General features: G+C 34.5%; 1 protein-coding gene across 1 annotated transcript; it reads left to right on the top strand.

Moving 5' to 3' along the window:
* The first annotated feature begins 588 nt into the window (after window positions 1-588).
* Window positions 589-4641, top strand: CSN2 (casein beta). Its single transcript, XM_073804668.1, has 6 exons — window positions 589-651; window positions 1391-1417; window positions 1525-1551; window positions 2580-2603; window positions 2697-2741; window positions 4105-4641. Exons 1-6 carry the CDS (start codon window positions 601-603, stop codon window positions 4639-4641), a joined length of 711 nt encoding a protein of 236 aa, XP_073660769.1. The 5' UTR covers window positions 589-600.
* The last annotated feature ends 9459 nt before the right edge of the window (window positions 4642-14100 follow it).

The raw sequence follows: 14100 nt of genomic DNA, 5'->3' as shown, positions 1-14100 counted from the left end.
CAGGGCTCGAACCCATCTCCCCTGCATTGGCAGGCGAATTCTTAACCACTGCACCACCAGGGAAGCCCCTAAATAAATATTTTTGAATAAATGAATCAACTAATTAATCTTTCTGTAAATATTTGTAACTTTTTTTCTGTCTTTCTAAAAAGCCCTCATAAGTACCATGAATGAGATGAAAACGAATAAAGTAGGATAGGGCTGTTAGCTGAAAATATCTGAATGGCTGGCAATGAAATATAAACTTGGTATGTAAGATTAAGGAGCCATAGTAGATTTTGACCTTGGTCATACGATAAAACTTCTATTAGTATTTTTTCTACAATACAGACATTTTCTTCTTCTTTTTTTTTTCTTTTTTTGGTCATGCCATGTGGCATGCGGCATCCTAATTCACCAACCAGTGATTGAACCGCACCCCCTGCAGTGGAAGCATGGAATCTTAACCACGGGACCACCAGGGAAGTCCCCAGACATTTTTGTTTTACATTATCTTTGGTTTCTTTTAAAGGAAAGTAATCCTACCCAAATAAGAAAATGCATTAGATTGACAAGTAATATACCATTTCCTCATTTCCCCATTCACAGGACTTAATAGCCATGAAGGTCCTCATCCTTGCCTGCTTGTTGGCTCTTGCCCTTGCAAGAGAGGTAAGTACAGAAAAATATCTTGAAATAACTAAGAAATAGTACTATCTGCCTATTTGCAGAATGTAGTATTACCAACATTTTAAATGTATAAATAATGCAGGATCCCAGATTTTTTTTTGACTTCGAAGAAAATCATTTACATTCACCCTCTATCTCAACAGAATCCTATAGGACCACAAATCTGGGTCAAATTCTTCTACAGTATTGTGCCACCAGTACCTAAAGGAAAAGCAAACAGACCAATAAGCAGCAGACAAACAAGAAGAAACACACATAAGAACAAAAACATGAGTAATATTGCACAAATACAATTGCATGCATGTGCAATCTTGATAAATATATCTTATTCCAGTGATGAAATATACATATCTCTTACTCTAGGGAACTGGGCTGATTCTTACCTGTGTATATTCAACAGAGGATGGTACTCCAGAAGATGAATAATCATAAACATATTCATAATCATAATAAAAAAGTGTTCAATACAAATTAAAATAACTCCTTTTCTGTTACCCATAAAAAAGACTCTTCATTAAGGTAAAATAAAAATCTACCAATAAAAAGGTACTAAATTTGAAAGCCGTAAAAGCAATTACAAGTCTTTCAAAAGACATATAACATTTTTTATTTCTCAAATTTGTGAAATAGCTCTCCATAAGGAAGGTAAAAATTAGGTAGGAAAAATGTTTAATAATGGGTTAGCTATGGGAACTAAAATGGTGTTGTTTTTTCTCTATAGAAAGAAGAACGCATTGTATCCAGTGAGGTAAGATATTTTTCTTCAGAGAAAAATTTCCAACCATAAAGTAATAACAATTTCTGATGATCTAGTAGAAGACTCAACTGATTATTGATTTCTTTTTTCCTTTACAGACTGTGAAAAGCCTTTCAAGCAGTGAGGTAAGACAACCTTCATTCGGAGGCAATTTCCCAAATTTAGAACAAAAAAATACTGTACTTTCTTTTTGTATTACATTAGGGCAGTTAAGCCAATGTAGCTATGTTCTGACAGGTAACTAATGTAAATTTCCACTGTATATGTTTAAAGACAGAATAAATGTCTAGAAGATTTAGTATTCTAGCAGTTTCTAAGTTTGCCTGCTACTTAAATTGTGTCACTGTGCCTTGCTTTTTTTTTTTTTGATGAACTATACATACAGTCCTCTTTTCTATCTTGAACTCTATGTTAACCTCTTTCCCTGTTTTGACATTTATTGAGCACTTTCTGTATCAGACTTTGACTAGGAGCTGTGGTACAAACTGGAAAGAGGGATGCCCTTAGTAAAGAGTGGAGAGACGTGCAAATGGACATATTTTGTTATTGTAATAGCAATCTAGTAAATAAGAGGCAGTGAGAATTAGTGTAGTCCTAAATCTGCCTGGGGGAGTCATGTAGAAATTAATGCTTGCACCACTCTTTTGGGTCTGTTATCACCTGTTAGTTAAATGGTACATCAATATACTTTGTCTCTTTGCAAAGGTTATAAGGTCCTTAGGGGAGGGTATGTATTTCTTACAATTCATTTGAAACCTAAACATAACAAGGGAACTAAGAATGATTAACAAATGCATCAATGGTTATTATCATATATATTCAATGACTATTCTTCTAGAACTAGATGAGGGTATTAGAGATCATTTGTTGTCATAAGAAGGGAACAGGGTGATAAAGAGAAATTAGCTTCTGTTAAATGCCTCTTTTGGTATCATGCTCACTAATTTTCTTTTCTTTCTTGACTGCATCATCTGTTCTTTTATACACAGATTTATTCAGAATAGTGTAACATAAAGTTTCAGCAATTAAAATAATGATATTATCAAACAATATGTCTGCATTAACCTATTAAATGTCTTCATTTTCTGATGTATGTTGACAACTAAGAATAGTTCATTAAAACTAAATGTGATTTTATTTTTTTCTTCCAAAGGAATCTGTTATGCACATCAATGAGGTAAAACCGTCATATTTAAATGTACATATATTCAAAATTTCCTGTTTGGTTTTTACAAATAATAACAATTCTTTATGTGTAATTGTTTTTTAGCAGAAAATTGAGAAGTTTAAACATGAGGAACAGCAGCAAACAGAGGTAATTTTTTCATGATTAGTATATTTTGAAAATTATAATGAAATATAATACATGAAAACATACTTATAATAATTATGTCCAGTCTAAAGAATGGTAATAATATAAACATCAGTGGAAGAAATTAAACTTTGAGAAGGTGAAAATATTTTTAAAGACTTAAACACATTTTTAAACACATAATCAGCTTCCAGAATTTAGAATAAATTCCTAAGAATAACTATTGGTTTATTCATTTTACTAATAGTATACCTGTATTCAATAAGTGCACATTGGTAGGAACATTTCTGGATAGGGGACTGTGATCCCCTTATTCTCAAGATGGGTATGGTGAGGAAAGAGAGGAGGGAAGGAATGTGGCAAAAATCCTAATTTATCAGCTGTATAACCTTGGCTCCAAGTTTATCTGTACCTCAATTTCTTCACCTGTAAATTGAGAATATTCATAAATCCCCAGGATTGATGAGCTGGCACACAGTGAATATTCAGTGATTTTACATTAGCATTCTGTAGCTTTTATACTCACATTTATGAATGTGTGAAGTTCCTAAAAGTATTTCCATTACACAGATGAGAGAAGTGAGGTACAGAACAATTGAGTACACAGTTGTGTGGCAATATCACATAGTTATTAAATAGCAGAGCTTGCTTAAAAATAAGGATTGGGAACAGCATAAAATTATGTAAATAAATTACTTTTGTGGTAACATACTTACTCTATTGTGATATTTAAGCTTTCCTGTTTTACTAATGAAGTTAGATTGTCTGGAACTTACACCAAATATTTGCTAAATCAAAATGAATTTACAAATTGATGCCTCTTTAAAGACTCAAGATTACCACCTTCTACCAAGGGAAGTAGTGCTAGAAGTTTGCTGTTGTTAAATAATTCCTTGAATTAAAAAAACAAACTAAGACTTACTTTTCATTAAAACAAAAAAAATAAACCTTGGAGTTATCCCTTTAAGTCTTTTTAAAATAGATCTTCATTCATTATATGAAAACAATTTTGACTATTATCAACACATTGTTGAAAAGTCTGTACCCTCTGAAGACCAAAGTATATAGCTACAGCTCTGCAGGCAACTCAGGAAAAGGTGAAACAAGTCTTGAAATCTCCAAACATTGATTTCTTTTGGCTCTGTGGATTTACCTATGAAGGAAGTGGCTTAATGAGAAATCCCTTAGTGGGCATTTTACTCATTAATCTTCACAGGACCCCAAATAGTTTCTTAACCAAAGTAAGGGAAAGATTTTCTTTCTCTCTTTTCACTGAATTATTGTTCAAAAGAGAGGAGGTTAATTCATCATGAATGACAATTATAACTGAATTACAGACGCAAAGACTATTTTTCCTTCTTTCCAGGATGAACGCCAGGATAAAATCCACCACTTTTCCCAGCAACAGCCTCTAGTCTATTCCTACACTGGGCCAATCCCTTACCCTATTCTTACACAAAACATCCTGCCTCTTGCTCAGCCCCCTGTGGTGGTGCCTTTCCCTCAGCCTGAAATAATGGAAGTCCCCAAAGCTAAGGAGACTATCCTTCCTAAGCATAAAGAAATGCGCTTCCCTAAATCTCCAGTAGAGCCCTTTATTGAAAGCCAGAGCCTGACTCTCACTGATCTTGAAAATCTGCAGCTTCCTCTGCCTCTGCTCAAGTCCTTGATGCACCAGCCTCCCCATCGTCTTCCTCCTACCCCCATGTTTCCTCCTCAGCCACTGCAGTCCCTTTCTCAGCCCAAAGTCCTGCCTATTCCCCAGCAAGTGGTGCCCTACCTCCAGAGAGATATGCCCATCCAGGCCCTTCTGCTGTACCAGGAGCCTGTACTTGGTCCTATCCGGGGGCTCTACCCTGTTATTGTAAGTCCAAATTTACTAATTGTGCTGTTTCACTTATGATGTTTCTATGATGTTAGAGTAATTGAAAGCTCTAGAATAAAAGAGAAAATGAATAATGAATCGTTCCAAAATGCGTATAGTTTAGATCAGTGGTTCTCAACATTAGCTACAAATAGAATAACCTGGAGAACTTCCCCCACACACACACCTAAATCTCAATGTCTAGGCTTACCCATGGAGATTCTGATATAATTGTTCTTTCTATGTAGAAGAAACTGAATATTGGGAAGAAATAATTTCAGGGACTATGATTTAACTGGTGTGTTGATAATTTAGATAAAGAGGATTAAGGTGTACTAAAGCCAGAATTAAATTTGATAACCTCATTTGGTTGGGAATAACAAACCTAAGAAAGTTTGTTATTTTCTACAATTTTGAAGTTTTGCTTGTGCACAATTATTTCCCCACATGCCTCATTTCACATCTTGTTTTTGATGTATGAGCATATGAGGGCAAAATACTGAGGTGTTTATTTCAATACTCATGAAATTCTTAGGGAAAGTGTTCTTGCCAAAAGGTGAATTGTATATTTCACAATATACAATTTTTTAATTGTTAAGGTCTAAGAGGATTTCAAAATTAATGCCCCCTCCTCACTTTTGGTAAGCTTTAGGAGTTTCAGATAGACTGATCATTTTTATAGTTAATATCTTATTACATTTCATTTTCCTGGATAAGCCCCAAATAGTGGCAACTTCCATCAATATACCAACTTAATTATTAATTATCAATTTATTCTCAATGACTGACTATTAATTATGCACCTGAAATTTTGTATCTTTTATATTTCAAATAATTCAAAATTGTATGTATGTGCTGTTGACAGATTTGATTATTTTCCTTTCAATTGCCTATATCCTTATGCTTGATTATCATCATTTTTAGGAAAAACTGAAAATAATTTCTTCTACTTTTATGTAAACATGTTAGAGCTTATTCTAAAGATCAACTGCATTCACATTTCTAACTTAGGCTTTATGAACTTCAATTAGTTATCAGTTAAAATTTATATATTGTCTTTTAATTTATGAGTAAAAATACAGTTTCTTATTCCAGACATAAGGCTTAAAAAGGGAATAGAATATAGTTTTGAGATTCTTAAGATGTGAATACTCTTGTGATCATGATCCAGTAGACATAAAACAATTCCAAGTGAGCTGATATTTGGTCCTAGAGGAACTTTTATATGCCTCCAAGATAGGGCACAACATGGTGCATTTGTAATAAAATTTCTCTTATGAATTAGTCCCACCAAAATTACAAATGGGGAGAGATGAAGAGTTATACCATATAACTAATTCTATATTTGTTCTCTATTCCACAGAATTGACTGCGACTGGAAATGTGGCAACATTTCAATCCTTGCATCATGCTACCAAAATAGTTTTTAAATGAATCAACATGGAAAAATATGCAACTTTATTCCTTTATTTATTTTATGCTTTATATGGCATTCATCTTAATTTGAATTTGACTTATAAACTCTATATTTTCAAAAGTTTAATTCAACAAAATTTCAACTTTAAGTGGGAAATACCATAAACATATCAAAAATATGTATAAAAATAATTTCTGGATTTGTGTTTATTATTTCTTTAAGAATCTCTTTCCTAACCAGTCATTTCAATAAATTAATCCTTAGGCATATTTAAGCTTTCCTGTCTTTATTATAATTTTTCAGATGTAATTGGCCTCTTTATTTTTAACTTAAAGTTATTATTGGCATTAAAAATAGCCGTGGAAAAATTGAAATTGAATAGAATGCTTTGAATTGAATACCAGAGGATATCAAAAGGTGGAGGAAAAGATAGGGTGATCATATGCTGCATATACTCTAGAAAGTCTTGGTTTATACCTATTATTTCAGTTGAACTATTACACTTGTGCCTTTCACTTTCAGAAGTATTCAGCATTAGCTGTTAAATTTTATGGTCATAAATTAGGAATTTATGACCTAATTTATTTATGACCTAATAAATAGGAAAAAAAAAGCTTCAAATGTGATATCTGAATCACAGCTCTATAATGTGGTAGCTAAATGGTGCTGCATGTTAGTCTCTAAGAGGTTCCATTTCTACATCTATAAAATAGTCAATTTAAGGGGTTTTATTGAAGTTGTAATGTGAATAGTGCACTACACGGTACATGATAGGTGTTCCTGGTTGCCCCATGTTCCTGACTTCACTTACACCAGAGCAGCAAGAGCCAGTATCACAATCAGAATGAGCTGAGTTATGTGATTTTAGCAATTAATACCCAAGAGAGCAGACTTATGTGAAGCTCTGATATCCATTGTCTCTGTCTGTGGAGTAATTATTTCATCGTGATGAATTATCTGTCTACCAAATCCTACATTTTTATACACAATTCCATCCCCTTGAGTTTACACAGTGACTTGTCTAATTTCATCTTTCCTGCATCCTCAATGTTTTCCTCACCACAGGATCAAGTCCAAGCTGTACTTAGGCATAATATCTCCTATTTTTAAAGAAAAATTCCATCCTTGACAGTTCTTTGGTTACTCTATGATGGCTATCATAAAAGAAGTATCCAAACTGCTGTGTCCATTTTTTCACTTGTTATTCTCTCATTAGCTTGCTCCAATCAAGATTTTATTCCTATGGAAACCACTTTTTTGAAGATTACTAATAACTTTTATCTTACTAATCTGTGTTCATTTTACCCAGCCTCTCAGTGCTATTTCGTAGAGTTGACCATTCCTTCTTGTTTGAAATATCATACTTCTTTTCGTTTGAAATCCTAAACCTGATAAGCCCTTGGTTTCTCTCTTAACTCACTAGCTGCTTGTTTGCAGTCTCCCTTTTGGCATTTTCTCCTTTTTCAAAACTTTAAAGGTTGGACTACCCTAGAAGTTAGCCTTCCTTTGGTTGATGTTGTTCAGTTCCAAGGCTTTAAGTCCATTCATGAGCTCAGAGCTTCCACATGTATGTCTCCAAACTTACTTCTTTTCTGAACCCCAAACTCACGTACTCAACTGCATTCTTTGCCTCCACATCTGAGTACCTAATTAATATCCCAAATGTGATATGGCTAAGCACAAATTTTTGTCTGAATCCAGTCCCCAACTTGCTCAAAATTTAATTGGGCATATTTCAATAACAAGGGCAACTGATGTAGTAGTATGTAGGCAATAGACCTGAATAGGCACTTCACCAAAAGAGGTTATCTTAATGGTCAATAAATATATAAAAAGTGCTCAACATCATTAGTCCTCAGAAAAAAATGCAAATTAAAGATACTGAATAATATCATGACACAACCACCAGAATGACTGAAATGATAAGAATTGGTAATACCAAGTATTTGCAAAAACAAGCAAACAAAAGGAATGAAAAGCAGAGCTAAAATAAATGTTAACTGGTACAAGCAACTTGGAAACCTGCATTAGTCTTTGTCGAAGATCAGCATCTGCTTATCTTATGACTAGCAGTTTCACTCTTAGGTATATAACCAAAATAAATAAATAAATATATATAAAATATATTTATATATGTTTGCTCTAAAGACATTTATACATATATACATATACACATATATGCTGTAAAACATTTAACCAATATTCTTAGCAACGTTATTATTAATATCCCAAACTAAAATCAACATAAGTGTGAATTAACAGTATTTTGTATAAATAAATTATGGTATACAATGCAAAGGGATATTATACTGTAATTAACATGAATGAGTTACTGTCACACAAAACAATGTGGATGAATTTTATATAAATAACACTGAATGACAGTAACTGGACACAAAATATAGTGGAATGTACAGCCCCATAAATAGAATCTATTAGAATCTATGAGCAATTAATATCTGATGAGATAAACTAGACTATTGGTTATCTGAGGGAAGGTAGAACTTGATAGGGAATGTGAGAAAGTGCTCTCAGGTATTAGTGAAATTCTTTCCCTTAGCCTGTAAGATGAGTACTCTGTGGTAATTCATTTAGATGTGAGCACTCAGTACATTGCCTACCTTCTTCCTTTTCCCTGTGGTTGGGGCCTCACCAATGCAGAATCAATTATTTGCTTTTGGACTTGAATGTAATTACATACTAGGGCATAAAACCTGGTTTCCTCAGAAGCTGTGGAATAGTTGGTTAATGCTGCTGTGAAACACATAGTTTTAGCCCCCACTGGGCTGAAATTTTTAAAATGAGAAGCAGGAGGTAAGAGAGAACTTGCACATTAATTCTCCCTTCTTTTATTTTCTGTATATTATTCAGAGGTGGTCATTACACAATAATCACCTTCCATTTTTAATAGCTAAAACAATTCAGAGGACCCAAACAGTTTATATTAACAGAACAGCTTTATTACAGGCAGAAGATAGAGTACAACAACAGGAGAAGGGTATGCACTGAAATCTAAGGAGCAAACTTTATTTATCCTTCCACTGCTTGGTATCAAAAGATATGTTTCATATTCACATGTTAAACCATAATCGAGGGTGTGCAAAGTACCTCAATACCAGGAAGCTCAAAAATATTTGTTGTGAGGATCTCTTACAATAAGCTAGTCATACAGGCATATTCTAGCTACGTGACTAGTTTTAACCGTTGAAAGCCAAACCCCAATTTGCTCCTCCACTCCTAGATTCCACTGAAATCTGGTGCAAACCATATTCAACTATTACTAAACAATGTTGACAGGCTGATATATCCTGCTGGAAGCAACTCACAGACATATGGTTACAGAATACAATTTACTTTCAGTTATTAAATATCATAGTGTTGGCCAAGGGTCAGTAACTCTGAAGACAAACATACAGCCAATCCAGACCAGCTGAGATTAACCCATGGTATGCACAGCCTTTCTGGAAAAATCTTATGTGCTGATAAAGCACACCTGCTGATTATCCTTCAACTTGTAGTGAAGTTGTTCTTGCATTGCTTTCATCTTTCCTTACCTCCATTTACATAGGGTACAGGCATATACATAATTTATAATTGCTTCCAAACAAATTTCAGTAAACAATCAATCTAAATAGAAGCAGAAGTTGTAGACATTTATAAATGTTTATTATATAAACACAAAATGAATAAACATAAAATATTTTAACAAAGTTGATACTGAATTTAAAGAAATACTTTAACATGAGAGAATGTATTTTCTCTTTAATAAGTACCAGTTAGATTAAAGAAATGCCTGAGTCTTTGAGAGAACCAATATGAAAACTGATCTAACTATACTACAAAAATACTGAATTTTCTGTATCGGTGACTATAGTGTATGGAACTTTTTCCCCTCAAAAGTTATGTTCAAGTCCTAAGCCCTGGTACCTGTGAATGTGACGTTTTTTGGAAATAGGTTGTTTGTAGGTGTAATCAAGTTAAGATAAGGTCATACTGGATTAGAGTATGGGACCTAAATCCAATGACTGTGGTTCTTATAAGAAAAGGGAAATTTGGACAGAGACATACACAGATATACACAGAGGAAAGATAGCCATGAGAAGGCAGAAGCAGAAAATGGAGTGATGTAATTATAAGATACAACCACAAATTATGGATGCCAAGAATTCTTGGCAACCACCAGAAGCTCCGAAGAGGCAAGGAAGGATCTCTAGAGCCTTCAGAGGGGAGATGGCCCTAACCAATACATTGATTTCTGTCTTCTAGCCTCCAGACTTTGAGAAAATAAATTTCTGTTGTTTTAAGCTACCCAGTTTATGTTTTTGAGTTATAGCAATCCTAGGAAACAAATACAATGAAATGTACAAAATTTGGTAACATTTTGTTCAAAAATCAGCTGAAAATCTTTGATCAAATTATTTAACAAGTAGAGAACCAAAAAAGTTCTGCCTTACTAAAATTATTAAGAGCAAAGCTTGCAAATGGGAAGACATTGAAATTTATTCCCCATGGAAGAAATTTTTTTGAAATAATGAAATCTCAAATAACATACAAAATTTAATTTTGAACTTCTACAATTGCAATTTGGTATATCTTAAAATGTAGCTAGAATATTTTAATTGCTTTTGGATGAAGAAGTGACTATATGTTCCAAGCCAAGAATATCATGATACCACAATCCCTTATCTCCAATGGGAGAGGTTCTTGAACCTAACAGAAAAATTAACATTCCTCTATTGATGCATAGACACTCAGGGAAACTGCAGTATTATCACTTCCTCTAGGATTATAGGACCTGAATGATCATAAACCCCTGAGATGTGGGCTACCCACATCTACAAAGTAAGTCAGTCCATGGAATAATGATGGTGAAGTTTGAACAAAAGTGTTAATGACTACCTTCAAGTTCCTAAACCCCACTGTACTCTACTCTTGCAATTTTTATTTGCATAAATTAATAAATTCCTTTCTTCTTTGCATTATTTTGAGATAAGATTTATTTATGTCACTTGGAACCATAAGATTCCTGACAGAAGAGAACCAAGTTTCTGTACCTCATGGTTCTATGTTAGTGGATCTTTCACCACTTATGACCATACAGCTTATATTTTTGAAAAAAAAATCCAAGATGGAGTTTTTGAATTATAAAATTAATGTTTTAGTTCAGGATTTCATAACAAAACACCACAGAATGAATGGCTTAAACAACAAACATTTATTTTTCACAGTTCCGAAGACTAGGAGTCCAAAATCAAGGTGCCAGCAGATCTTGTCTGATGAAGGCTCCCTTCCTGGCTTGCAGATGGCTGTATCCTCACACGACAGAATGAAAGATCATCTCTCTCATATCTTTTCTTGTAAAGGCACTAATCCCACTCATAGACATTCCACTTTTTTTTTTCTTTTTTTTTTGTGGTACGCGGGCCTCTCACTGTTGTGGCCTCTCCCGTTGCGGAGCACAGGCTCCGGACGCACAGGCTCAGCGGCCATGGCTCACGGGCCTAGCTGCTCCACGGCATGTGGGATCTTTCCGGCCCGGGGCACGAACCCGTGTCCCCTGCATCGGCAGGTGGACTCTCAACCACTGTGCCACCAGGGAAGCCCCTACATTTCACTTTCATGACCTAATTGCCTCCAAAGATGCCGCCTCCAAATGACATCACATTGGGGATTAGGGCTTCAATATATGAATTTGGGGGAGCACAAACATTTAATCTATAGTGATTAAAATGACCTGAATTTTCAAACTGAGTAGGTCTTGTGAAATTTAGGACAGTAGGATCCCAACTACTGAAAGTGAAATATGTTGGAAGAGATGGAAAATTTAGAGAAACTCCAGATCCCAAATGCTCCTGAAAGTCTCACTGTGCCTCTTTTTCATGATGAAATCATGATTTCTTTGTTTATTGTAGCTAATCGTTACCTTAATTTCCCACTTCTCACTTTTGCTTCACTATAACCAGGATTCAACCTTGATATGAACTGGAAGTTCCCAATACTTGGTCACACTTGACCTGTGTACTCCTGCGTGTCAACAATGGATTGGAAGGAGTAGCAGAAGAGGAATGCATACATTCTTCTGTTCACTGTCAACACCATTTTTTCACAGCCATTTCTTTTACTCACTTGTGTTATTTGTCAAGCTCTAGAAGGCAGTTTGGTAACCATAATCCAAATGGAAACATTTAAACATCTGTAAATAGATATGCCTAGTTCAAATGGCCCATCACTTCCCTGTGTCTATAGACAAAGTATAAATGACTCTCCTTTAAATTTTCCGTGAAGAATAAACTTTTATAAAAATATTTTCTGCCTAACGACAGTTGACTGAAAACTCGAGTGGGAGGTGCAAAGTAACTGAAATTGTATTTCTGACCTCAGGGGAAACGGAAGGAGAATAGTGTCACCAAACCAAGTGATAACTGGTAAACTCTGAAGCAAAGTGATAATTTAAAATTTCAGAGATATAGTGAATGGGGTAATTATTCCATGAGAAATGGTCAAACCAGACATGATCTCTGTGTGAGGCTCATTATTATATCCTTAGGAAAATTAATGGCTGTCTTATCACATTGTTTTTTGATATATAAATACAAAAATATTCTGGTGAACAAAACTCTGGCTCAAGCTACTATTAGAGAGAGTGACACCCACCTGCTATTTACAAATAAGAATCAATTTATGGATCTATATCCCTGGAATGAAGGGAACGTCAAAATTCTACAGGAAAGATCATGCTATAACATCATATTTCCAACCCTGGTACTTATCTTCAGACTATGAATTTGGGGCATTTACCTGGATAAAGGGTACTATCTGATCCTCTTACAGACTCTGGATTCCATGCTCTGTCTTACCACTCATTACTTGGAATGGAGACTGTCTTGATAATCTTTGGTTCATGTTGAGATTTCTTTGAGTCAAGCAATAATTTGTGTTGCCACCCAAGTTTGCCTCCTTTCAAGCCTAGTGATAGTCTAAACCATTTATGATAAGTCCTAAGTTCAGAGTGTATAGTTTGACTGGATATACTTAGCAGCTGGTCTAATCCCCATATTACTTCCCTGATGTATGGTGTAAGGAGGTCAAAAAATACCAAATAGAAACCATTGTTGTGGTTTTTTCTATAAGAAAATAATAATTTTGCATCTCTGTGAGACTTACAACAACTGTTAAACACTAAAAGATGAAAAAGACTAAAAGATAGTGGATTACATCATTATTCTACTTCCCCACTTGGCCTTTGAAATAGCTTCTTGGAGAATAACAACAGATTATTTCAAATTTAATGAGGTTATGACACCTATTACAGGTGGTATTTTAATGTGGTACACATCAGATAAATTCCTGATACTTATTTTACAGCTAGTAAATGATTTTTTCTCCATTCTGATTTAAAAACTAAAGAAAAAGAAGAAAATACCAGTAGCAGTTTGCTTTCATCTTAAAAACAGAACTTGTTTTCACATAGGACAGTTTTTAAGGACAAATCTACTCTAGTCTTGCATCACAGTTTAGTCTACAAAAAATGTGACTGTTTTATTGCACTACAGTTCATCATGCATTCATTAAATCGATGGCTTTATTCCTGTAGGATTCACAACACATGAAGCTGTGTTTTGTTGATTTGTTGGGAACTGACATGATGATAGAAGCTGGGAGGTACATTTTATGAAGACATAGTGATCTGTACGTTCCATTAATTTCCTGCAGGTCCAGTAGTCTGAGTATGTTGACAAACCTTCTCTAGATTGAATAACAAGTTGTTTCACCTTGTACTTCTTAACACAGAGAAGGCAGGAGACCCAATGTTAAATGGCTTTTTAAAAAATTTTTCAAGGCAAAAAATACATGTTTGGATGTTATGTCTATGTATATACTTAATTAATAAGAAACAGAACCACTGATAGCTATCTAGATTGTCTAAGCTGTGGTACAAGAGACCTTGTTACCTGTGTTTTGTGATCTGGGGGATACAAGGCTCTTAAAAAGTCATGACAGATTGGGTTGGTTGGGAAGCCTGTAATAAACCCTGGAAAGTAAATTTCACCTGGGTATTTGAAGATATCAGAGTAAGCAAC

The sequence above is a fragment of the Tursiops truncatus genome, chromosome 5, assembly GCF_011762595.2.
Source record: "Tursiops truncatus isolate mTurTru1 chromosome 5, mTurTru1.mat.Y, whole genome shotgun sequence".
NCBI classification, from domain to species: Eukaryota; Metazoa; Chordata; class Mammalia; order Artiodactyla; family Delphinidae; genus Tursiops; species Tursiops truncatus.
Note: the sequence above shows the minus strand (reverse complement) of the source record. Positions and strands in the feature narration are given on the sequence as shown.